At 39.7% G+C, this 25,657-nt stretch overlaps 1 protein-coding gene across 1 annotated transcript; it reads right to left on the bottom strand.

Annotated features, from left to right (window-relative positions):
- Positions 1-3,766: 3,766 nt before the first annotated feature.
- lonp2 (lon peptidase 2, peroxisomal) lies at positions 3,767-25,413 on the bottom strand. Its single transcript, XM_018703587.2, is given in 19 exon segments — positions 3,767-5,071; positions 5,185-5,375; positions 5,485-5,692; positions 5,874-5,959; positions 8,325-8,464; positions 11,274-11,400; positions 12,381-12,531; positions 12,835-12,976; positions 14,871-15,010; positions 15,120-15,238; positions 16,899-16,993; positions 17,345-17,508; positions 18,106-18,228; positions 18,556-18,576; positions 18,578-18,688; positions 21,598-21,612; positions 21,614-21,712; positions 22,230-22,365; positions 24,855-25,413. Coding segments are annotated over 19 exon segments (2,532 nt in total). The 5' UTR covers positions 25,088-25,413; the 3' UTR covers positions 3,767-4,840.
- Between the last annotated feature and the right edge of the window lie 244 nt (positions 25,414-25,657).

The raw sequence follows: 25,657 nt of genomic DNA on the forward strand, positions 1-25,657 counted from the left end.
GAGGAGATGTGGGGTCAGGAAAAGGGGAGGGTACTGTATAAATAAAAGATGAGAAACTTATACCAAAATGGAACTTTAAGGAATGGCTCGACATTTTGGTGGATAACACTGTTATATCTGTATAGTAAAAATCGAACTGGAAGTTAAGCCAATTAGAATAATTTAGCATACAAGACTGAAAACAGGGGAACAGTTAGCTCAGCTCTGTTCAAAGGTAATGAAATCGATCTTTGAGATCTTTGAGAGAGCTCAGGCACAGATTTGTAAAAGCAGAATTAGATTTGTGTGATGGGATTGTGAGTGTAACAGATGATTTGATGCAACAGGAATAGTTTAACTACATTTGAGCCAGCAACAACCAGTCTCACACTTGTAATGATCAGCCTCAGCTGTACTTTGTCAGTGCTGTTCAGGAAATGTTAAATATTAAGCGAGGGAGGGTGACCATGGTAAACGTTACCTGCTAAGCATCAGCATGTTAGCATTTAGCATGGTTATGTCTAAATACAGCCTCACAGAGCAGCTATCATGGCAAAGAAAATGCTGATATATACATCACACACACACACACACATACGCACACACACACACACATATATCAGTAAGATTTGGACACTCTCCAATGATCCTCCTCATCCCTAAAAGGAGCACATGGGCCCCATTTATCTTTAAGTAATAGATAGGCTATTGGGTTATGTATATTGTAGTTGTATGTGGTTTGCAGTTCTATATTATTATTATAATACTATAATATTTTTATATTGAACCAGACAGTATCATCTGGAATCTGAATAGGGGTTAAAGATGGTTCCAGACATCTTGGGTCAACCCTCTCTACAGTTCCCCTTCCCTGCCATTACGTGGTCACAGGGGTCCACACCTAAAATTAGCTGATGGGGAGGGGGGTCTGCTATGTAAAGTGGGCACACTGCCAGTACACTAAGCACAGCCTCTGGGTAATTATGTATAGGTTAAGGTCCTCTGTTCACCAGAGGGGAAATGTGTGTGGTTAAGGGGAGTGTTGAATCCACAGAGCTCACACAGGGAGTCCTAATACTGGGGTTTAACTGAGACTGGGTGTGTCTGCAATGAGCTCACTGCCGACATGCACACAGGCTACATATATGTACATAAGGACACATAAAGTGCCACATCTAAACACTGTAATAGTCTGGCTAAAGTGAGGGCTTTTATGTTGTGACTAAGATGGAGGGATGTGAATTAAAGCCTAGACATGGAGGTAATATATGTTGTGGCTAAGTACATGAAAAGCAATGTAACAAGACGGTTGAAGCGGGGCAGTGTGCAGATTCAGTGTCTGCAGAGCTTCTTTGGTAGATCCTGTAAGACTAAATAGCAGCCCCTGGAGGCTCACATGTTTATTACAGCTAAAAAAAAAATCAAATCCAACAGAGATCAACAAATACTAACTGACCTCTTAGATTATGAATATCAGAAGAGGAAAGCTCCTGGACTATTTAAAATGGTTATATCCTAAGGGGAGAGTGGAAATGCTCAGGTAATTTAATGGACATTTTTATACATTGTGTGTGCAGGTGGAAATTTGTGCATTAATTAAAACATTAGGATTCTCTGGGGACAACCTGACCATATAGTTCCAGTTCCATACTACATACTTATAGTACACAGTATGGATGTAACCTTCAAATGCTACTGCCAATTAACTTCATTAAAACAAGAGACAAGTGAGATCCTCCTTCACATCACATGATCACACGTGTGCTCAGAGAAGGAATAGCCATTCAGAGACGTAGGCTGCGTCCGAAATCACTCACACATTCACTACTCTCTTCTCCCTACCTGGGGGCTCTGAGCTCATCTGCAAAATGTTAAAACCCTTTCAGACACTCGTCGGATCATTTTCTCTGCACTGTTAATTATGTTGTTGTTGTTACGCAACTAAAATGTGCCAGGTCATAGACTGACCCTACACCTACCATGTTGCACATTCTTTTGAAAAAGTGTCATTCCACTAGAACATACTGTATATAACTGTCATTCTTTTAAAAGTTCATTTTATTTTTTCTGAAATCTTTAAATCTCTAATAATTACCAACAAGCTAGTTTTAATTTAAAATAAAGATCAAATAATAAGAAATTGGCTGAAATGGAAATAAAATTCTGATGCAAGGAATTTTGCTGTTGGTAGAAGAGATGCGTCAGGGAAATCTTATAATAAGGAGAATTCAGTAGCACACTGACAAGTGCAGACAATGATAGTTAGACAGTGATTGTAAATTGCACCTCTGTTAAAAATGCCAAAAAAGAGAAAGACTAAAACTTCCTTGTTCTTAATTACACTGCTTCAACTAATGTATTATTATCAGATAGAAAACAGCTCGGCTCTGTTCCTGTGCTGCAGTCATCTACGATCTACACTTAACCAACCTGTGAGACCTCTGCAGCTCTCTTACATTTCAGAGCATTTTACACACAGTAGTAGTAGTTTTTATTCTTCTGTTTGTGAGAAGGAATAAAAGTAAAGAAGTTTTACTTTTATCTCCAAAATGTTACTCTTAGCAGCTTGATAAATACAGGCCCTGATGGACATATGGATGAATGGACCAACATTTATCCAGTTACCACAGAGATGAATCAGTACTTATCTGATGGTCACAACTAAAACAGATTCTCAGATTCAGAAAGTTTGCAATTATTTCACAGCAGCATTGTTCTGGCTGGACTGCAGTATTTTGTTAAGAGCTCTTGTTATTCTATTCCCTGCACATGGTTCATTAAAGGTCTTTTTCAGTGAACTAAGTGCAGGCTGTGACTAATGAAGCTCCCAGGAGCTCATTTACAGCACACGGCAGGATGAAAGCACTGGATAAATGCACAGGTTAGCACAGAGTGTGTGTCAGCATATGAGGACATGTGAGAATGTACTCATCAAAGCGAAAAAAAGAGAAAATATGACATTTTTAAAGTCATTGTTTAATGGTGGCCTGTTATATATATCTTGCAAATATCTGTTCCTGAACCAGGTCAACAGCTCCACCACTGTCTCATGTTATCCCTCGGCTATGTGTTCTATGTGATCAAACAGCTGACAAGCTTCTTCACTGCTTCCATCAAACAGCTGCAACCAACAAGGGAGTGGTCCTGTAAAATGGCTGACAAACAGGCCTGTGTGACAAACAGCCTCCTGGAAGATGACACACCTGCCATTGCAGCAGCAGTGAGTGTCTTGAACCATCCCTCTCTCTCTCTCTCTCACTCACATCTCTCTCACACACACACAAACTTAAAGCAGCTTTTTTTTTTCATGGATTCAACATCTATGTGTAATGTAAATGGAGTTGCTCCTGATGGGGAATCTAGAAGGAATTATCACCCACCCTGATGTCTGCATTTTGTTGCAACAAAGTCTATTTCAACACTTCATAAAGTGCATGTGCTGTATGCAACCACTTTTTTTTTCCCTAGCATGATTCTTTTAATATGTTTAGCTTTTATGAATGTATCTGTGAGAAATTTTCTGCTTGAGTCCATTTATCTTTTCGATGGCTGTCTAAATATGGAAAAAAAACACACTGCATGCTGGTGTTTCACATTACAGGAGAGGAAGGGGGGGAAAATCACATCTGTTGCACAGAGTTGGAAATCCTTTTTTTTTTGCTTCAGGGTAGATTTAGCTGAGTTGCATTTACACAAACACACATGCTGATACAATTTTAGCCCCATGTGTATTCAATACAGTCACTCACTGAGTGAGAACAAGAGCATCTGAAGAAATAAAAATACCTTCTTTCAAGATTTCGAGCATCTTTAATTCAATTTTTAAAGTCATCTGATAGGATACAAGTGCATCTTGGTTTAATAGAAAATTACTTTATTACATTTAAAAGTAATTAAGTTTGCTACACCATCCATCTTCCCCGTTAATAACAGAAACTGCAATCCAATCATTAGTCAGCACCCTCACTGACAATCAGAATATTAGGCCAAAGAGGTTTTATCTAAACCTCATGCAGTCGGTGCCTCAGCGTGGGATATGATGAGACAACACGTCCATGTAAACCCATTTTCAAACTAACTGTCGTCTGTTGTGATCTGTTGTCAAACTCCAAAATCTATCTATAAAAATCTACTAATTACCTGAAATTTGATTACACAGTCATACAGAGGCTCCTCGTATCTGAGCACATTTTCAGCCGCATCCGTTATCACATATAAACCACTTAAACATTTACTTTTTAGCACAACAATCAAGAGGTCAGATCAGGCTAAATCATTCAGTGTTGTAGTTGCTCACCTGTGTGTGTGTGTGTGTGTGTTTTTGCATTAGTATTAGTAGTAGTATTAGCTCCCATCCTCTTCATGAGGATGTGGCAGTGCTACTAATATAATGTAAATGTACAAGAAGTAAACTGAACCCAAAGAGGCAACGTGATGATATTCCATCGTGAGGTGAGCTTCGATCTGGTCAACACGAGTGGATGAGTCAGTGGCTGCGTTGAGCTAAAATGCATTAACGAAGCTGCTGCTATAACTTCATATAACAGTGAGTCATTGTGCACTGTCTATGTACGCTGAAATCATTGCTTCATTTATCCCAAATTCTCTTTATATGAACATAATCTGAAATTGACAATCTCAACTGGAAAGAACCTTAAAACAGGGTTAACGATTCAATAACATGACATGTTAGCATCACAGTTGTGCATACTGTCTACTCCTGACAATGCATATCAGGTAAAAACCCATTAGACTCCAAGTTGTCCAAGCTGAGTGACAACCCACTCTCTCCTCTGTTAGGACCATTCCGGGACACTATCTAACGTCACACTCTCAGTGTGTGTGTATTTTCACCTGTGTGTTACAGTTTGCTGGTCAGCTGATGGTGTGTTCGTGTGCTGGCTGTCCCTGGAAACCCACCGTCGAAGGCGGCGTTCAGCACCTCGTCTAGGTTCCCGGCGGTGACGAAATCCAGGTCGGCTCGGACGTTGGCTGGAAGCTCCTCCAGGTCCTTCTCGTTGCGTTTCGGGAGGATGACGCGCTTCACTCCTGCCCTGTAAGCTGCCAGGACTTTGTCCTTGATCCCGCCCACCTGAGGAGGAGAGACTAATCCGGTCAGTTTAAAAAAAACCAACCAAACAAACAAAGAAAAACAGTGGACTGTGGATTTACACCTTATTATGTGTGTTGAATGTGATAACTCACCGGCAGTACCAGCCCTCTTAACGTGATCTCTCCTGTCATGGCAACGTCTGATCTGACCAGTCGGCCGCTAAACAACGAGGCGAGGCAGGTTACTATGGTAACGCCAGCAGAGGGGCCATCCTTTGTGACAGCTCCAGCAGGGAAGTGGAGGTGGATGTCTGTTCCTTCTAAAGGATCTGGACCCCCCACCACTGTTCAAACACACAGAAATCTTCTCTATTAGACCATGTTCATTTGCACCTTCACATTTTTTCTAGCTGCAACTTATGTCTGTTTCTATGTGTGTGTGTGTGAACTCACTGCTGGTGAGCTGGTAGGTTTTGGCGTTTGCTCTGAGCCAGCTGATGGCCAGATGGGCAGATTCTTTCATAACGTCTCCCAGCTGACCGGTCAGAGTGAGCTGACCTTCTCCCTCCATTCGACTGGCCTCCACAAACATGATCTCCCCACCGAGCGGGGTCCAGACCAGGCCCAGAGCTACACCAGGCAGGGTAAACCGCTCAGACACCTTCCAATACACACATACACACACACACACACACACAAACATCTGTGAAGCTGTATTCGGTGGAATAATCAGAAGACAGAGAGACTTCAAGGAAGGTTTGTAATCTTCACAAATTCAGGAGTGAATGTGAAACATGAGGCCAACGTGACCTGATGTGTGAAGGTGCTGGTGCCCTGCTTACCTCCATTTCAAAAAGCGGAGGTCCCAGGATGTCTTTCAGGGCGATGTGGTCGATCACTATGGGCATCTCTGGGGGCGCTGCCTTGTCTGAACACACACACACACACACACACACCACACACACACACACACACACAGTTAAGTCATTATGCCACAATGCATCCATTAAAAGCCAACTCACTTTCACATTACAATAGAGGTCTCACAGGAGGAGTCAGATACCACATTGAAGACAGAATGTTTCTCTTTTACATCCATGTTTCCGGACTCAGGTGACTACAGAGTGTAAGGCTACAAGTCATGTTACAAAAGTGTGTGTAAACACGCTGCATGATGCAACCATCCACAGATGTTACAGAATGCGTAGTGAAATAGACCCACGGAGAGAGGAAGGCCCCAGAGAAAGAGAGAGACAGACAGAGAGAAAGGGAGGTGACAACAGCTGCAGCTGAGACTGGAAAATGAGCTGTTAACACACACACCCACACACACACACACACGCATATGCTGACATTATGCAAAGATGCACAGAAAACCAAACAGAGATATACATCAAACAGTTCAAGTACAAACAGTACAAAAGAGCATCAAACACACAGGCAACCCCATGGAAAAATGCAAAATACATGCACAAGAACACACATCATTTACACACACTAATGTTTGTGCTGTGTGTCATTGACATTTGTTACCAGGCAACACAGAGGGATTTCTACAGAGCAGTACAACTGCTGATAGCCTCGGTTTATTTTCACACTTTGTCTCTTCCTCTTTCATTAAATCACTCTAACTCAATTCATCCTGGTTAGTCTGCCTGTCTGCTACTTTACATTACTAATAAATGTTTAGTTGTTGTTGTTGTTGTTGTGATGTGTTTTTAATTGTGCTGTTTCACCAGAATCACCTTGAATTTACTGGGAATCCTGCAGACAAATAAACAAAACTGACTAATTACTTTTGAATATCAAAGCCAGATGAGCGGGAGATAATATACAATGAGTGAGTCTCCAACCAAACAGGCTTTATTTTCTAATAGGGACCAGCTGGCTGCACATTTTCCAGCTCATTACACAGCTACTGAAAGACATCATGTTGCATTTATGAGTATACTTCAGGCATCCAGCAGCTGACATGAAATATTGTTTTCAAATGGTATTACTTGACTAAATTACACCAAGAGTCTACTTATACAGGCTAGATGTCAAACATAGGTCTGTGAGAATAATTGAACTTTAGAAACCAACATTTATTACTGCTTTATCAAATATTCATTCCAAGCTGATGGCCGTACTCAAGGCTCTTATTTCTTTGCGACAGACTTTTAAGCCTTGCAGTGTAAAGCCTGGTTTAATTTATTGATTTTCATTTAAATGGACTAGCACCACCTTGTGCCAAACAGCTGTAATTCAGTAAAATGAAACGCCCACAAAGTTACACCCACTTTTTGATCCAGATCAGAGCTCTCCTCAGGACTGTGTAGTGAGTAAACACTGTGCTTGACTGACAACTTATACCATTATCATTCATACAGACCTTTGTAATGGAAGATATTTTAACTTGTCATAGCAGGAAAAGCACAGGTGTAACTTCTTACCTTAGCAATGGTTCAACTCTGTTCAGTTAGCTGTTGAGACAGCATGTATTTGTGCCAGAGACCAGGGACTGGATCACCTAACAGCTACAGACCCACCATTTATATTATTAATTGCACCTGTGTCAAAACATCAACATGAACAGCAGGCTAATGCTGCATTCATGCAATGTCAGCAGAATGCAAAGAACAGGATATACAGCCCATTAATCCAGCCCCACTTCTGGCCTTGTTGTCACACCAGATAAAAAGCCTAAATTAGCTTCTTTTGTTGTGCCACATATTTGTAGCTGTTCATTAGTGAAACCAGACACAAGCAAACTATATAACTCCTATAAAATTAGCTGAATCAGTTGTATGAGTGTTGATGTGACTGTATAGTGACATTCAGCCCGGGTGGTAATATTTGCACAGTTAGACATTTTTTGCTCTTCAGTGTATTCAGTTTGAGATAAAATGCCTAAAAAGCCTTCACTGAAGCCAACTTCAGGTCTAGTTTGCTGTGGTCTTCTACCCTTCTTGACTTGCTGTGCAGTTATAAATGGATTTTCCGTCACTATGCAAATTATTTTAAAATCCTCTACAAGACTTGTGCTCCTCACCAAGTCTACCAAGTCATTTGCCATTTTCTAGTTATCGCCTCCTATTTAAATCTTTTCTGGTCTACCCTGCATTTTATCACAGGGCATGGACTTTGTGGTTAGTGTTTTATTTTTAGGGCCATGCGTGTAAGTAGATGTGTAACAGGCATCTAAAAATTTAAAAATTGGAGGTAAAAATTTAACCATCAGTGCCCCCCCCCTCATTGATCCCACCTTTCCGCAAAGACTCAGAAAGAAAACAAACTGCTCAGGCTCCCACCTCCCTGCTCTGCTGGGCCCTCGGGGATCAAAGCCTCTGTCTTGGTGAGTCTGTGACCCTCTGCCACCTTCACGGCCACAGCTCTGCAGATTGCCCCAATCTTCCTCTCCAGGGAGCGCACACCTGCTTCTCGGGTGTACCTAAAAGAACAAACACAGACACACAAACAAACAACAGATGGATAAAATTAGGTGGACATGAGATGAGGTAGCTTCTGTTTCTAGGTGTATGACTACTTGTTGCACACTTTATGTTATAATTTTATTTTAAATGGGATAAAATTGCCTACGAGCAATAACCCACAACGGTATGTACCATTATGTGCATGCACCTCAGAGTGTATAAGGATGTAGTCAAGTCACAAAAATGGCAGGCAAACAAAGTCATTTTAAATAAGCTCTCATTGCCAGCCAGGATGTGTAACTGTCGGGACCCCCTCTTAGGCCTGAAAATCACAAGGATCTGTATCAGTCCTATCTATCAGTCACATGGTGCAGCATGAAAGGACAAAAAAAGGAAAGCTCTGGCAGAATTGGCACCTCAGACCATATGTGAGGACTAGTCTGACACTTCAACCTTGTTTCTGCTGAATTCTCTCCTCTTTCTTAAACCCAACTCACCCTGAGCTTTTCAGTTTTCACCAATGGCAACAGTGTGGCTGGAACTGTTTTCATCTCGTGAATCTGTCTGTGTGTGTGTGTGTGTGTATCATCATGGCAAAATGTGGTCCTGAAGACACCCACTGTAGCTGGAACTACCACAAAAGCAGTTTTGAGTAATTTGGCAGGTATGTAGTTGGTATATGTCTGTCTGTGAACAGATTTCACTATGATAGCATCACAACCCTGCAAGATACAGGCATGAAACTTTTACAGGTGTAAGGTTGAGATCAGTGGGTAAGTACTCAGTACTGAGTGTTCAGGGGGCAGAACATCAACATGTGGACAGATGTTGCAGCTGTGGTGAGCCAATCGCAAGATGGTTTATAATGATATTTTTGTTTGTCTTTTAAAAGAGGTCTAGTCAGTAGAATAGGGAGTATCCCTCAGAGGAAAAGCATCAAGCTGTGTGCTTTTGCTGTTTCTATAGTAACCACACTGGAGTGCAGTGAGTGTTGTCGAGAGGCTCTGCAGGTCTGCCAAAAGCATAGTGCTTACCATCTGAAAAGAACACAAGCCTTTGTATCAGCAACTCTGTGTTTGCAGATTTCTTTTTAAAAATGTCACATAGCTCCATCAGGCCATTCAGTGGATTGTATTAACAAATGTTACCATTAAAATCACACTGGCCCTGATACAATTAGGCAATCAGTCGATGATGAACTGATAAACAAAAAATGAATCACCAACACCGATATGAAGTCCACCCTGAGTGTTGAGAAACGCACTGTGACAGGCTGACACTTGGAGACACAGGAAGCAAAACAGAAAACATATGGCTGAAGGGTGTTCTCTCTGATCGAAAGGTGACCCTGCCAGAGAAGCACTGATCAACATTCAAAACAAATACCCACTAAACCACTTGACAACTTAATGATACATTCTGATGACCAGAAGTGGAAATCCAAGTTCGCCTCAGATGTGAGCTGCCAGCTGGCTGAGCGCTCCGCTCCACACAGCACACACTGTGTATGTAACAGCTTCTCTGCAGTGAACATGGTACGAAGTCCATATCAATCTGAATTCTTACTGTTACTTTTCAGCAAGTTATATATGTGCTGTGCTGTGTTTATCAGAACTGTACTACTGTGCTATTTACAAATGCTTTGGCCATTATGAGCCTTTTCCTGGACTCTCTTCTATTCAGGTAAAAATGCCATCATCCCAGGGGATGATGGCGGTAAAGAAGAGTGAAGTCATCATCTAACTGGCCTCTTTCCTGACAAGATGTTCAGCTCCAGAGCGCCCTCTTAGTACTGAACAAATAATGCTGCAACAAGCTTTGTCCAAAGATGTAGGCGTGGCGATTTTTCAAGTTGTCTTAATTTCAAACCACACAGAGAGTAGTGTAATGAGTCATACAAGTGTGAGCAGGGGTGTCACACAGGAGACAAAAATGCACCCCTAATTCCCCTAACAGCCCTGCACTGTATGACACTGTTTCCATGTATGCTAGAATCTATATTCTACAGGATGCTGTTTATATATATATACGCTGTTGCCCATAAAGTTGGAATAAAATATTTTTTGCCTCTTCTCATGAAATGATTGTGACAATGTGATTTATTCTTGATAGATAAAGTGTATATCTTCTCAAAACAAAACTGGTAACTGGGACTCAGTATGTCATCATTGCACCTGGTCAAAGGTGATTACTGATGTTTATCAATGGGAATAAAAAGTGGAATGTGTCTGAAAAAATTATTCCAACTTTATGGGCAACAGTTTGGATAGAGGATGCTACTTCTTCATGTATCTTGTTTCTTTGTTGTATTTTTTTTTTTTTTTTTGCTTACTGCTGCTGGTTTACCAAACATAATTTTGTTGCATGTCTACAATGGCAAATAAAGTGTCTTATCTTATCTATGAGGCTAAACCAAAGTTAAATGGCTATGATAGTGTGCAGCCTCTCTATGTGATGACCGCACTTTCGAGCCAAGTCGAGAAAGTCTAGAAAAACCAGTACGGACAACAGGAAGTCACTGTGCCCGGCTAAAAGAAAGTCCATGAAAGAATAACTTCACATATTCAAACTTCTGTTTTTGTTCAGACATGCCAGTCCCGTTTCCCCTGTTTAGCTGTTTATGCTAAACTAAACTAACCAGCTGTGCATTTCCCAAAATGTCAAAATATTGTGAAAAGTGTTTCTCATCATCAATTCCTACAGAAAATCAAAAAAAGAACAAAGACTGCAAATACAAACAGGCTGTCCACTTCTGTAGCTAAATTAAGTAAAAATTTTGTTATTTTTGTCTTCCCAGTATGTTTGTTTACATGTGTGTGTGTGTACCTGCTGATTATATCCTGTGTGGTGTCCTGTGGTATATGCAGCTGTTGAGGTGTTAATCCATGCTGCTCCAGCTGGTTTGGGATCAAGTGACGGTGAGCTATCTCCACTTTTTCCTCCTGGGTGTAGCCTGAAACAATGGATGGTAAAAAAAAAAAAAAGAAAAAAGAAAAACAGAACCTTAGTTAATGCAGCAGAGCCAGAGGTACCATCTTTTTTTATTCTGTGCATGCTTCCTCCTCGTCAAAACCTAGAACCTATATTACCCATAATGCTTCTCGACTGTTGACAATTCACTCAGAGTATGTTATGCTTGTAGCCCACGACCCTGGATTTTTTTCATTCTCAAACTTGTAGACGCCGACGAAGTGGCATCACTTGAGGCAATTCATCAGACTTTAAACAGCGCCCTCTAGAGCCACAAAAAGCTTTCTGCTTGAACTTAAACTAACACTGGTTAGTTTAGAAGGAGCACTCTAAAGTTAAGCATCTAAAAGATGCTGTATGTTATTGTGTACTACAGTCTGATACAAACAACACAGTGAGAAGTTCCAAAGAGATATTGGTCCTTGATTGTAGGCAACAACATCAGTATCATTTGCCATCATCACTGCAAAATTCTTGGTTGGATTTATAACGTTTTGTTTTTATCTTTGACTGAAATATGTGGATATACTGGACACAGCTTTGTCTTTGATCATCGCTTAATTTGAGTCAAATTGTGGTGATATGATTAAAAGGTATGAAATAATAATTAGTCATTTGAATTCATGAATTATTATAATATTGCATCTTTATATCTGATAGTTATACACCTTGTCATCAGTAACCTATGAATTGGTAATGAACTGTTGGTGAGTGTGGTGGCAGTGGCTGTGATGGTCGTGATGGTTGTGTGTGTGTGTGTCTGTGTCTGTGTGTGTATGATGCATTGTGATTGGATTTGCAATTGGACACAGAGCAGTTTCATCTGTTCCCTGACTACACAATTACATTCAATCATATGGTTAAGATTAGTTCTGTCACAAGAGTAAGCGTGTCCTCAAGATGGAAAATGAAAACTGTTCACATGACTCCTCAGAACATCAGATCATCTGCACCTAAACCCACCTGGTACCTGCAGTACCTCCATCCTGTCCAGCAGGGCCGGGGGAATGGTCGCTGTGGTGTTTGCAGTGGCAATAAAGAGCACTTGGGAGAGGTCAAAGGCCACATTGAGGTAATGGTCTGTGAAGCTGTGGTTCTGTTCTGGGTCCAGGACCTGAGGGAGCATATGGACACCAATTGTTTCTGTGTGTGTGTGTGTGTGTTTTTAGAGTTTAATCACACTGAATTAAATTTAGTTTGGAAGCTAATTGAGTTTGTCATGGACTGGCTCACAGAAGAAACAGAAGAACACAAAAGCACAAAAACAATTAGAGGAAGGCTTAGTGAAAAAGCAGAACAAACGCTTCTTAACATTTTTAGTGAAGGGTAAAGGATAAAGGTTTTGTTCAGGGAATTAATGTGGAGTCAAGATATCTGATTCTACTCCACAAGTAATCTAAGAGAGAAGCAGCCTGACCTCTAGCAGAGCGGCAGCAGGATCTCCTTGCAGGCTCTTTCCCAGTTTGTCCACTTCGTCCAGGAGGAAGACAGGATTATTGACACCCACTGTCTTCAAACCATTGATGATGCGACCGGGCATGCTCCCTACATATGTACGCCTGGAAGATATGGACAGGAATAGTAATGCTGACCTTCAGTGTAAATGTTTTAAATCAATTTCAAACAAACTGAAGGCTCGCAATGTACTTTATTTTACAAAAATGCATAAATATATTTTGTCAACAATTGTCGGCAGTCATTTTTGCTAAGTCATGCTTTAATCAGCTTTTTTCTAGGCACATGTGTTGCATTACTAGGCAACAATATTTGAACTTTCACAAAAATGAGTACAGACACAAGGTTCTCCGTAACAAATTATCTAATGCAAGCAAGCTTCGAGTTTTTAAAAGCTTAAGGCATGAAATGTGCAGTTTCTGAGATTCAAAGAAAAAAATAAAGGAAACAAAAAAGAAATTATAACAAATATAAGAAGGGCAAAACTGTTAATAAGAGACTAATGGAATTGTCAGAGAATTTTTAAAGGTGAACAAATTATAAACTCGACCTTTACAGAACTTTCATTTTTATCTCCTGAACTCCTGCTGATGGTATGCCGGACATATGTTTCTCATCTGGCTGAGAGAAGATGTCTCAGCTGTTTACTCTTTCTTTAAAATATCAGCCATGCAATCTGAGATGAACTCTGCTACCCTGCATGCCTCTGTGCATACATGCAGACACGGATGCACAGAGGCAGGCTCTGATATGTTGCTTGTCAATGAAACGTAACACCGTATACTAGTACGCAACAGAGTGTCTGTGTTGAGACTCAGTCCCAACACACTGATTAGAGGCGAGCTTAGTGACATAACTGGTGAACTCAAGGTTAAAGGAGATATTGTGTGTGTGTGTGAGACAATCAGTGCACTGTGGTTCATCACGATTTTGTTGTTTGCGTGGAAGTAAACTTTATTTATTAAATGGTGTGAGAGAAACACCACTGCTGCTCTTTCATTTCTACAACTGCTCTCTTCAGTACAGTCTATATTTATGGCTGTCAGATTACAGCTCACTCAGTTTCTCACAGATTAACACTGTTGTACATTTTACCAGAAAATTGCATTGCTTATGACTGATTGATTGATTTAACTGTTCCTGATATAACTGAAAGAAAAGTCCCCAAAGCTGCCTGTGATGTTGTAATTATAATCAGAGGACAAAATCTCTAGTGTGCTGTTAAATCTTAAAAATGTTTTCAGACCTCATGGTGAAAGCCCTGCTGCCTTTCATCTGTACGACCTTAACATTCACATGTGTGTTTTATTCATCAGTCATTTAAATCACCCGCAGGTGGACTTCCAGCCTCTATGGAAATATATCACTGGTGCTCTCCAAACGATTTGGATGCATCTTGTGCCAGCCTGTTGAGCTGCTATAAATGACTGAAGAAAAAATAATTTTGTTACTGCTCTCCGACAGGAGTCTGTTGATGGAAAACCTAATAGAAAACAGGTTATTTTTCAAAGTGAGTTTCACTGTTTTTTGTCAGTGTGATGACTGATTGCGTTTGAAATGTAATCCAAACATTTTACTCATGAGAGCTCATGTTCCACTTAGCAGCAGAAAGTGTGTGCCCCAGTACACCATCAAACAATGCAGTCATAAAGCTGTGGCACAGTGTTATATCCAGTGCTTCATTTTTTTTCATTATTACCAATATTTCATGCTGCTTAAGATTAAAAACCCATCTACAAGTTCAATAAATGGTGCTTTTTGCAGGTACTGAATCGCCTCTCATATACGTTTAAATTCCATTAATTCTTATCTTTCAGATGTCCTGGGAAACATACATGTATATATTTGGACATAATAGTGCTTGGATTATGTCTATCTGTGTGGTCCATTACCATGTAGGGAATCTCTCACCTCTGCTCCAGAGAACTCGCTGTCTGTACTGTGGTCATAAAACATCTGCTGTTTCAGACCCTCCAGTTACTATCGTATGAGCCTTACCTGTGTCCTCTAATGTCAGACTGGTCACAGACGCCTCCTAAAGCAATGCGGTGAAACTCTCTGCCCAGAGTCCTGGCGATAGAGCGTCCAACACTGGTCTTGCCGACTCCTGGGGGGCCCACAAAGCACAGAATCGGGCCCTAAAGACACAACAGCAGATAAATATGTGACATATTAACACACTGCCTCACATAATGAATAATATTTGTCTTTATACATTTAATGTACTGTGCGGTCTATAAAAGGCACCTTGAGGGAAGTCTTCAGCTGTCTAACAGCCAGGTACTCCAGCACACGTCTCTTCAGCTTGTCCATGGCATAGTGATCGTTGTCCAGCAGAGTGCGAGCAGCTCGGATGTCCAGGCAGTCTGAAGAGTGTGTGTGTTGGGTGGGGCAAACGTGGATGCGATGGATGGTCCCAAGAAAGATGGAAAAAATGTTTGAGATGGTAAAGACAGTGAGAACAGTGAGATGGGAGTTGCGGAAACAGAGGAATGAGTGACTGTAATTTGAGAAAGTAAGAAACAGTAGAAAACTAGAGTTTAATACCCGTAGGAGCTTTAGAAACCAGCAGTTACAGCTAATAAAGACAACACAAAGAACAGACCTAGAAAAACACTGGGGAAAGATTTTTCCCAGGTGGGTTGGAAAAGCTTGCTGATCTTTTCGAAGACAGGCAATTCTCCCAAATTGTCTGATGAAAAAGAACTTGAGATGTGTTTGCATCACATACTCTAGCTATCACCTCTGACCCTGCAACTGAATGAACCCTGTCCTCAAAATTTTCAACTCTCCACTGATACGAGATTAATTATTATAGGGTCAGCCTGCGGTCAGCCTGCGGCATGCAGAGACAGAGAGACAAAGCAAAGCAGTGGCTGTGAGCTTTTGTACAATACAAGTCAGTTTGTGAAATGTGTTGGCAGTGGGCCCTCTTGATATTGTGGCTAGCCACCACATACACATTATATCAGAATGTTAAATTTATGGTTATTGGTCTGTCTGACTGAAATCACTTTCATGTGAAACACCAAGAAACCAGGGAATAGTTAGATTTAAAGTAAGTGATGTAAAATGACTTAAATAAAAGAGCATTCATTTATTTTTGGCCACTAGAGTGCAGCAGAGCAAGCTTAGACAGCACTGCCATTTTATTTCCTTCTAAAAGTGATGTAGCTAATGTAGCTACCAATTTACACATCCAGCAGAAACAGAGCAACATCAGCATTTATTTAGAGTTGTGTTTGGGATACCCTGATAAATATAATCCTGATATTCAACCTCCTTTTAGCTCGGTTTTGCTTTCCACCAACTTGGTGATGAATAGGTATTATACACTGGGTTTGTTTAAGTATAAAGAAGAAGCAAGCGGCCAGCTGCTGCTGGAAAACAATGTTGATCAGAGCTAGAGCTGTGAGATTGGACCAAATAGTAAATGTTGTGGGCTATAAAACAAACACAAGGAGCTGAGAGATGCTAAAAAGTTCTGCAGAACTGAGGAGAACTGCAGTGTCCAGTGGATTGATTGCAACAAGTGACACCTTTAACATTTCATCTCATTGTTGATATAAAAATATTGATTAGTGTGGCTTCAACTCTAATTTGTGAGTTGACCGTGATCTGATCATTAAATTATTGTTTTTGATTATATCAATTGATCATTGATAATTCCATGTATTCAAATGTGGTCATTTCAGTTGGTCATCATAAGATTTTGATTCACACTTCAAAGCAAAAGCAAAGCACCATAGAAAATTCGATGACACTGAAATATTCAACACAGTTAACATCACAATCACCACGTTAAACATTTCTCAGCATTAAAACATGAAACACTCTTTTAAAAATGAACAAATACATCTTGATAGCTTTGTCAAAGCTAAGTATCTTTTTAGACGTGTGACTGTTGGGCTATTATACAAAGACAAAGCTCAAGAGTATTAGAGATGTCATACAGTATCAGAGGCATCTGACATTATTGGCTTATAAACCTGAACTCTGCTAAAGGCCACCTATAGCTTTATTTACCTTTGGTGCTTTTACTCCATGGCAACTCTACCATTAGATCCAAGTAGTTTCTGGTTAGGGCATACTCAGGCATCGACTGAGGCATCTTCTTCAACCTGAAAACAGATGAAGATGAAGACTGAAGATTAATTGTGATACCTGCCTGTCGCAAACAACAGAGAAGTGATGATTTACTGAATAAGGTTCAACAAGCTTTAAAATGCTGAATTCTTACCAAGCTCCTCTCACTAAAAGGGTTTTAAACTAAAGTTAATAATGGCTCATCTGCTTAAATATATACATTTCACCAAAAATGTTGGTAGATTAAAAAGCTACTGGAAAACGTAAGATTTATTTTAAATTTTATGACATAAATGAGTGGGTATAAATAACTGAGTGAGGTTTACACAACATGTTTTTCTTAAATGAGAAGATAAAGCATATGTGCAGATAAACACAAAGCTCACCTCTTGAGCTCTTTCAAGCATACTCTGAGTGCAGCCTCAGGCATGTTTGCCCCATGAACTTTCTTCTCCAGGGATCCAGTGTCATCTCCATCATCATCTTCATCCTCCTCATCCAGATTGAACTGCCTGCCTGGGAACACTCCACCTTTTCGCACTGATAACACCTGCACAGATGGGAAGTGAACAGGCACATATACGCCGATCAACCACAACATTAAAACCACTGATAGGTGAAGTGAATAACATTGATCATCTCATTACAGCACAATGTTCTGCAGGGAAACCTTGGGTCCCTCATTCATCTGGATGTTACTTTGACAGGTACCACCCACCTAAACATTGTTGCAGACCAAGCACACCCCTCTGTGGCAATAGCACTACCCAATGCCAGGGACCTCGACAATGCTCTCGCCACACCACAAAAACTACTCAGAAATGTCTGAACGAACACAAAAAAGAGCCCAAGGTGTCGACCTGGCCTCCAAACTCCCAAGATAACAATCTGATCCAAAGGATCCTCTGCCAATGTCCCGGTGCCAATCACCACAGGTCATCCACAGAGGTCCCGTTTGGCAGTACGAGGGGGACCTACACAATGTTAGGCAGGTCCCAGAAGTGTGGGTGGTACGTATCAGAGTAACATCCAGATGAATGTCAGAACTCAAGGTCTCCCAGAAAAACATTGTATTGTAATGAAATGATCAATGTTATTGACTGTGCTTAAACAATAGTTAAACAGAAGAAGTGAAAATGTCTGGTACCCTCTTGTCATTATCAGGACCCATCTTCCTGGTTTTCTGCAGTAGTTTCAGTCCTTCTATCTGTCTGGTTAACATGGGCAGGGCCTTCTTAAAACGTTCCTCCAAGCTCACTGCATCCAGGACCTTCAAAGTACATAAATTAGCAGTCGTTTATTTTGGAAAGTCACAACCTTAGACCAATGTCTTCCTGTAGCACCAGCTTCATAAAAATAAGCTGTGGCAAACAGAAACGCATACCAAGACACTGTTGTATTAAACAAAGCAGACTGCACCAATGTTCATCATGATTGTCTCATTATTCCATGAACAAAAATCTCAGATATAAGAATAATTGGAAAGATGTTCTAATCACATTAAAACGCTGCAAAAAGTGACTTAAACCGTCTGTCACATCGCATGTTGTTTGATTTGTTTGAATTTTGGCTGACACAGACCCAACAGTCACTTCACCTGTAGTTTCTCCTTGTTTGATGGTGCGGATCATGGAGGCAACCACATCAGGTAGAGTTTCCCTGGGCAGACTGTCCAGCAGACGCCTGAACTTAGCCACCACTGGAACAGACATGTCCAACATACCTAATAACTACACACATACACAAACATGTGGAGACACAGTGGGATTAGATTTACTGACACAATAGGCAAATATTTTTTAAAAAGTTCAATCTGTCACGGTGTGTTGCTGTTATGATCCATCACAGGTTATTGCTATAAGGGAAAAGACAAATGATTCCTGTTTCTTGTTATTTTGACAGATTTTGGCATTCCAAAGTTCAGAGTTTCCAGGAATTCACCCAGTATGAATAGCATAAATTGTGAATGTAAAAACAGACATGAAGCCTTCCCATGTCATTGGATCAGCTGATGAATGAGGAATGAGCCTGTAAGTACTTTGATTTATGGGTTTTCCACAGTGCTACACAACTGCAACCTGCACAATTAGCACAGCAAGATAAGAGGAAACTTTAGCGAGAACATTTTCATTTTAACAGAATGATTCAGAAGCAAAGTGTCTATGTGGATACTGCCCTTTTTGTTGCCTGTTCTGTCATAGTGGCTATCACTGCTAATGCTGCTTATCCAGTTCTTCTGGTGTTTTATATGAATAAACCTTGGTGGAAGAATAGCTACATATTGAATGGACAGATACGACAGTGGTATGCTGACCTATTCCACTGAGGCTCCAATTTAAAGGAAACATGCAAAAAAATAATATACTCAACATGAAGGCATTAATCATTGGTGTTTTTGCCATCAGAAACTACTTTTGTGATGCTCTGTTTGGTCTCACTGAATTAGATGGGAACAGTTAGCCTGTCACTGTTTGAAGGTGGCAAAATCTACCTACCAATATATCTAAAGATCAGTTATTAATACATATTATTTCATCTGTGTCAAAAATGACAAATAGGCTGGCTGTTTCTCCCTGTTTTCAGTCTTTATGCAAAACTAAGTTAATGAGCTTCTGGTTGTAGCTACATAGCATACAGACATAAGAGTGGTATCTATCGTCTCATCTAAGTCTAGGGATGAAAGTAAGTGTATTTCACAAAATACTGAAATATTTCTTTAATTTTTCTAATTTCCATATTTTGTAATTACTTTGTAATTATCAGAATTTATATTTATTTTCTCTCTTAAAAGGATCAAATGTTCATCTAAGTTACATACAACAATAATGAAGAAACACAATCAATCAACACAATTTTGACTAAAAACACACAAATCATAGTACTGTACTTGTCCATACTGTAAAATCACTCAGACTGATAGTGTAATTTGAAAAACGCATGTGAACCTCTTAACTAATGATATCAACATAAGCAAAGTGGAATTAGAACCTAGAAATTTCAAGCAATCAAACAAGATTGGAGGCGCAGGTTAGAGCCACTTTGACTTATTAAAAACATGCTATTCACAAGAAGCATCTGAAGAAAGCATCATGTGAATCATGCGTCTGAAAGGCTGAGAAGAAGAATTGGACCTGGTTAACATCTATGTTCATGAATCTAATACAAATATGGCTGAGCTGAAGCAGCTCTGTGAGGAAGAAAGGTCCAGCAGAATGTGCAGGTCTGATTTGCTTCTACAGAGGTGGTCCCAAAGGACATTTAGCCAGTTATTAAATTGGGTTCACTTACTCTTTCTGCCAGCAGTAAATACTTAATGGGTGTATTAAATAAAGACACAAAAGATTCTAAGTATTTGTGTTACTGGCTACATAATTACCGCATACTTGTGATCAGATTTTATGACCAAGTAATGCAGAAAATCAAAGGATCTCTATACTTTTCTTGCCACTGTTCATGTCATGGCAATAGCATTGAAAAGAACAACACACACTAACAGATGCAGACACATCCACATCAATAACAAGACACACAAAATAACCTACTACAAATCATATCAATGCACACACACACACAGACACACACACAGAGGAACCATCATTACCTGGGGTGAAAATACATCGGGGGTCAAAAGGTTATGAGGAAAATGTATAGCTGCGGTGTTTTGGGAATGTGCTCTCTGGTGAGAATGTTTTTATGGTAATTTATCAAAAAGGAAAAGCTTCAAGTCAATGTCATTTCAACAGCTGCCACAGAGGTGCTTTAGTTTGAGTTTTAAAAAAAAGCAAAGCCAAATTTGCAAGAGGGATGAAAAAACATACAGGAAAGCACTCGTACTAAAATATCTAGGTCACTGATGTGAGCACTAACTTTTCCCACCAGCACTGTGAATGTTTAAAGGGTATGGTAAAAGATACAAAACGTTATAATTGTTTGTGTATTTATTTTAAGCACATTGTGCTTATCCATACTTGTGACTTAAATGATCTTCACATCACATTTTATAACCAATTAATACAGAAAAGCAAAGGGTTTGCAAACATTCTTGTTAAAAACACAGAAAAGCGCAACTATACACTAGTATTTGCACATACTACTCCAAATAATATATGATGAAGATCCAGAGGATCTTCATCAGCTGAGGCAAAAATACATCAAAGGGTCAAAGGGTTCTGAGAAAAATGTATGGTTGTGGTGCTTTGGGAATGTTTTCGAGAATGTTTTAAGGAAATTTATCAAAAAGGAACTGTTTCAAGTTACTGTCACTTCAACACTTGCCAAAGAGGTGTGTTAATCTGAGTGAAAAACAAAAGAAAATTTCCTGGGGTTGAAATAACATACAGGGAAGTACTTCAAAAGTCTAGGTCACTGCTGTGAGCACCATCAGGTTTGTGTCTACAGACTGAAACACTGCTGGCACTCATATATGCAATCCAATGAAGGCAAAACATTTCTCCAACAAGAAACACATTTATGGAATAATTCCATAATTGGTAAATTGGTAAATAAAGGTTTCTTTGATAGGAGGATGTTTAAAATGAAAGGGGAAAACATCAGTAGCCAAGAGCAATTAATGACTAATAAGAAGCAGGGACTGACACACACACACACATACACACACACACACAGTATATACACACACCTGTACAGCAGCCTGGATAGAACTTCTGGGACAACTCCCCTAGCTCCCCATCACTTGGGGTGACACCCTCTGTTGCTGGGGTTGTATACTGTTCCAGTTTATCCAACTGCTCCACCTGCAATTTTTTAAAATAAGAGAGACACATCCTGCTGTCACACACATTTGTGTACTTTGTGGGTTTTTGGGTTTTGTATATATTGTGGACATGCACACAAACATGCATGTAAACAAGGAGGTGACAATGCTCAAACAAAAGAAAGAAAGATGACAGCTAGTAAGCAAACATGAATACTCTGGTAGAATATTAGTCAATCCAGTAAATATCTATACTATTGCTATTTCTTTTTGCATTCGGTGCAATAAGCTGCATATCATGTCACTACAGCGTACTCCAGAGTGTGTCAGTTAAGTGTGAAATCACTGCTGGGTGTGGTTACAGGTGCAAAAGAGTGCCCAACCACACCCAGCATTGTCAGAGGTGTTGCAATCTCAAAAATTTCATCTAGAGAGGGCAGTGAAACACAGCTTTGGAGCCAGTTATTAAGTTAATCTTTAACTGTAAGACATCCCCACAATCATGGATTGATGATTTTTAGCAAAATAAGGTTGGGGTAAAATCAGATAAGCTTTACCTCTGCCAGGACAAAGGGTCGCTCCTTCAGCAGACTTGACACACTAAAGCGACACAGTCCAGTGATGAGGAGGGTGTAGTGAGGCTTTGGCCAGTTACTTCCCACCACTTGGACTGCTATCCCCGCTGTACCAATTCTACACAGAGACAGAGGGAGCAAACGTTGGAGTGGGACAGAGGAGGTGAGTGTTGAGAGATACTGTAATAAGCAGCAGGTCTGGGTACTGTGGTAAAGTCACTAATTTGAATCTCAGTCATCTGCCACAAAGCTCCACTGATGCAAAGCATATTAAAAAGCAATTAAACTGATTTAAAACTTTACATTTTTGGTGAGACAGAGTAATTCCAATGTTTTTTTCATAAATCTCACTTACATTGTCTACAAAAGCTAGAAAACCACCTCCTGTCTGCTTTCACAGCTTCAGTGAGGTCTTTCTTCTGTACCATTAAAGAGACTTCAGGAAAAACAAGCTAGATTGACAGCCCTGTGGTCAGTGGGGACTCACGATACTCATGATATAATGTGTGGAGCTGCTGCCTAGTCAAAACAAGCAATCAATGGCTTTAACAAGCAGTTTGACAAGATTGGTCAAAACACTTGTTATATGTGAAGTCGCCACAATTTACAGGACACAAACGCACACACACAGCTCCAAAGTTCTCTCAACAGCTGGCTTAAATTGCTACTGTCAGCCTAGGGAGTTTTTGCTATTTCCCTGTAAGCCAGACTTCAATTTAAATCAGGTAAGAAGTTGTCATAATTTCAGGACAAACACAAGCAACTTGAGAGCTACATATTGCTAAAATTAACAAGACAAAAAGATCCAACTTTATGAAATTATTGTGTATGACATTCAACAGTGATGTGTTGGCATAAAACCATAAAACTTTTAGCTATGCATCAATACACCAATCAGCACTTTCTGATATTGCTGCCCAATTTTTGCCAACTCCCCCACACACACATATAAAATGTGTTTCAGATTATACTCTTGCAGCCACCAGACTCAGTGACTACAGTTATGAATGTGGATTTGAAATGCCTTTCAATAATTTAATGGCTGTAAACCAAGGACACATGCAGTGAAAAGCTGACTGACAACCAGCATAAAAAGTCTCCTTTCCAGCATTTTCCCCTTTCAGTGTGAAATTATGATTTTTAGGTAGACTGAAACACAACATGACCACCTTTGTCACCGATTAATTCAAACTCAGAATAACATTTTCCTCCAGTAACCATGGCCAATAGAGAGACCAACCACACAGGCTGACACAGTTTCTATTTAGTCACCAGACTGGTAGACTGAAAGGTTAAAGTCCACTTCTCTGTGCTTGGTTGATAAGTTTCTGACTGCAAGGCCACTGTAGACTTTTCTAGAACAAAGTTACACACTAAAATATTTGTCAAAAATTATGAACTGTGCATAACATGAAATCACCAATTAGCCTAATTATGATTGGAAAATGAATGGTGGCAGTCCTATTAACTTATTAACTATGTGTATAATAAAATAGGCATTAATAACTTTATTTATAGATTGAAGTGGTAATCTATACATAAATAAAATGACAAAAATGATATTTGATTAATTATTTGATATATTGATGTACAGTAAAAAGAGGAAATATTAAAAAAATGAATTATTAATACAGTTCAAATTAAAAAGTACATAATTTAATAATAAACAAAATAATTATTTGAAATCTGTTTGCAAATGTAGTTTGAAAAGAAAAATAACTGGATTCACAGATTGAATTATGAATACAGATTTTAATCAGGCATTTGAATGCAGTCTCCCTTCTTATTTGAAATTCCATTTTCCCCACTGTTTTTCCTTTTCCTATCACTCATTACATTTATTTAGTCATTCAGTCTTTCCTTTTAGTTTTTCTGTGACACTTGTGCTGGATAAACACTGTAAAACAATGCAAATTAGCCATGGGATGTAGCAAGCTCTCTGACTGGTTAAAGAGCTGCAACTGAAATTAGCACTGAAATGCTAATTATAGAGGGAACTGCTCTTTTAAATGCCTGAAAATCTGTATTATTAAACTCTGACTTCAGTTATTTTCTTTCTCTTTTTAAACTGCATTTTCAAAAGCATTCTTATGAATTCTTTCATGTATTTTAATTAGGCCTCCTAATTGTTTTATGATGTTTTTGTGAATTTCTTCATCATTTGACCTATTTACTGATGGATTAGCATATATTTTGTAAATAATTTTTTACAATTCCTCTTTTAAATACCCTGCAAAACATTTAAGTATTTAAGTATCTAGTATATTTACTCTTAGATTAATATACTAATTTGTGAACCTTTTTTTATTTTGATTGTATAATTAGTTATTAGTCAATGAAATGCTTTATTGCTATTTCATTGACATTTGTAGTTCTCCATATAAAAAGCTGTAAGAATTCTGTATTGCTCAAGGCAACTGGTAAAAGTCTGAAAAGACAGAATACTAGCTAAACTGCGTTTTATCCTCTTTTCTATCTTATAATCATCTCGCAACCCATCGGGTTTATCTTTCAACATCTTGCCACGCCTCCAAAACAACACTACCAAATAATATGATTGAATTGGCTCAACTGTCCACTCTTTACTTAGCTATGTAACCAAATTACTTATGCAGGGTGGGGAGGTCGTCGGTGTCGTGTTCTGGGTCTCTGGTGTTGGGAATCACTCCTATAATTGTGCTTTTCAGCGAAGTCCCTCTCAACAGCCTCTGGCTGACCAGGTGCATGTTCCGCGGAGAGTCGATGCTAAACCTGACGGTGGAGCCCGGGAGGAGCACTCCTTCATGGGTCAGCAGAAGCGGGAGACGACTCGGTATCTGTATTCCGCCGCCGGAGGTCATTATCCGTGCTTTTTAGAGGCCAGCTCACCGTTTATACAACTACTCTTGCAAACAAATATGTACTCCCACTACCTCTCGGGTCATCCAAATGTGAACATACGACTTCCGGGTATCAATTTCAAAATAGAACTGTCATTGACGACACGAGCGCATAATTGATCACCAGAGTGAAAATAAATGAAACCCGTCTTCAAAACGTGGATGGTGTTGTTGTCACACTTATTTTCGCATAATTATTTGCAGTCAAATGGCACAATTAGTATTTTTCCTTTCTGCTCCTGCTTCCCGTACGTCCAAAACTGCTTCCTTGACTGGCTACGGTGAGTACAGAGGGACAAACAAATTAGAACGAAGGTAAAACGCAACTGCAGGGAGGTTGCAGCTTGCTTGTTGCTCGGTGTATTGCTCTGTCTCCAATGATGAAGTAACAGTCTTGAGGTACTTGTACTTTGCTGTATTTTCATACATTTACAGAACTGGGTAGCATTACACTTTTTTCTTTCAATTGTTTCTCTTATTCTCCTAAACCAAACTTAAATAAATATTTCTGCTTTATATCTGGGTCTCCTG

Source organism: Lates calcarifer, linkage group LG10 (assembly GCF_001640805.2).
Source record: "Lates calcarifer isolate ASB-BC8 linkage group LG10, TLL_Latcal_v3, whole genome shotgun sequence".
NCBI classification, from domain to species: Eukaryota; Metazoa; Chordata; class Actinopteri; family Centropomidae; genus Lates; species Lates calcarifer.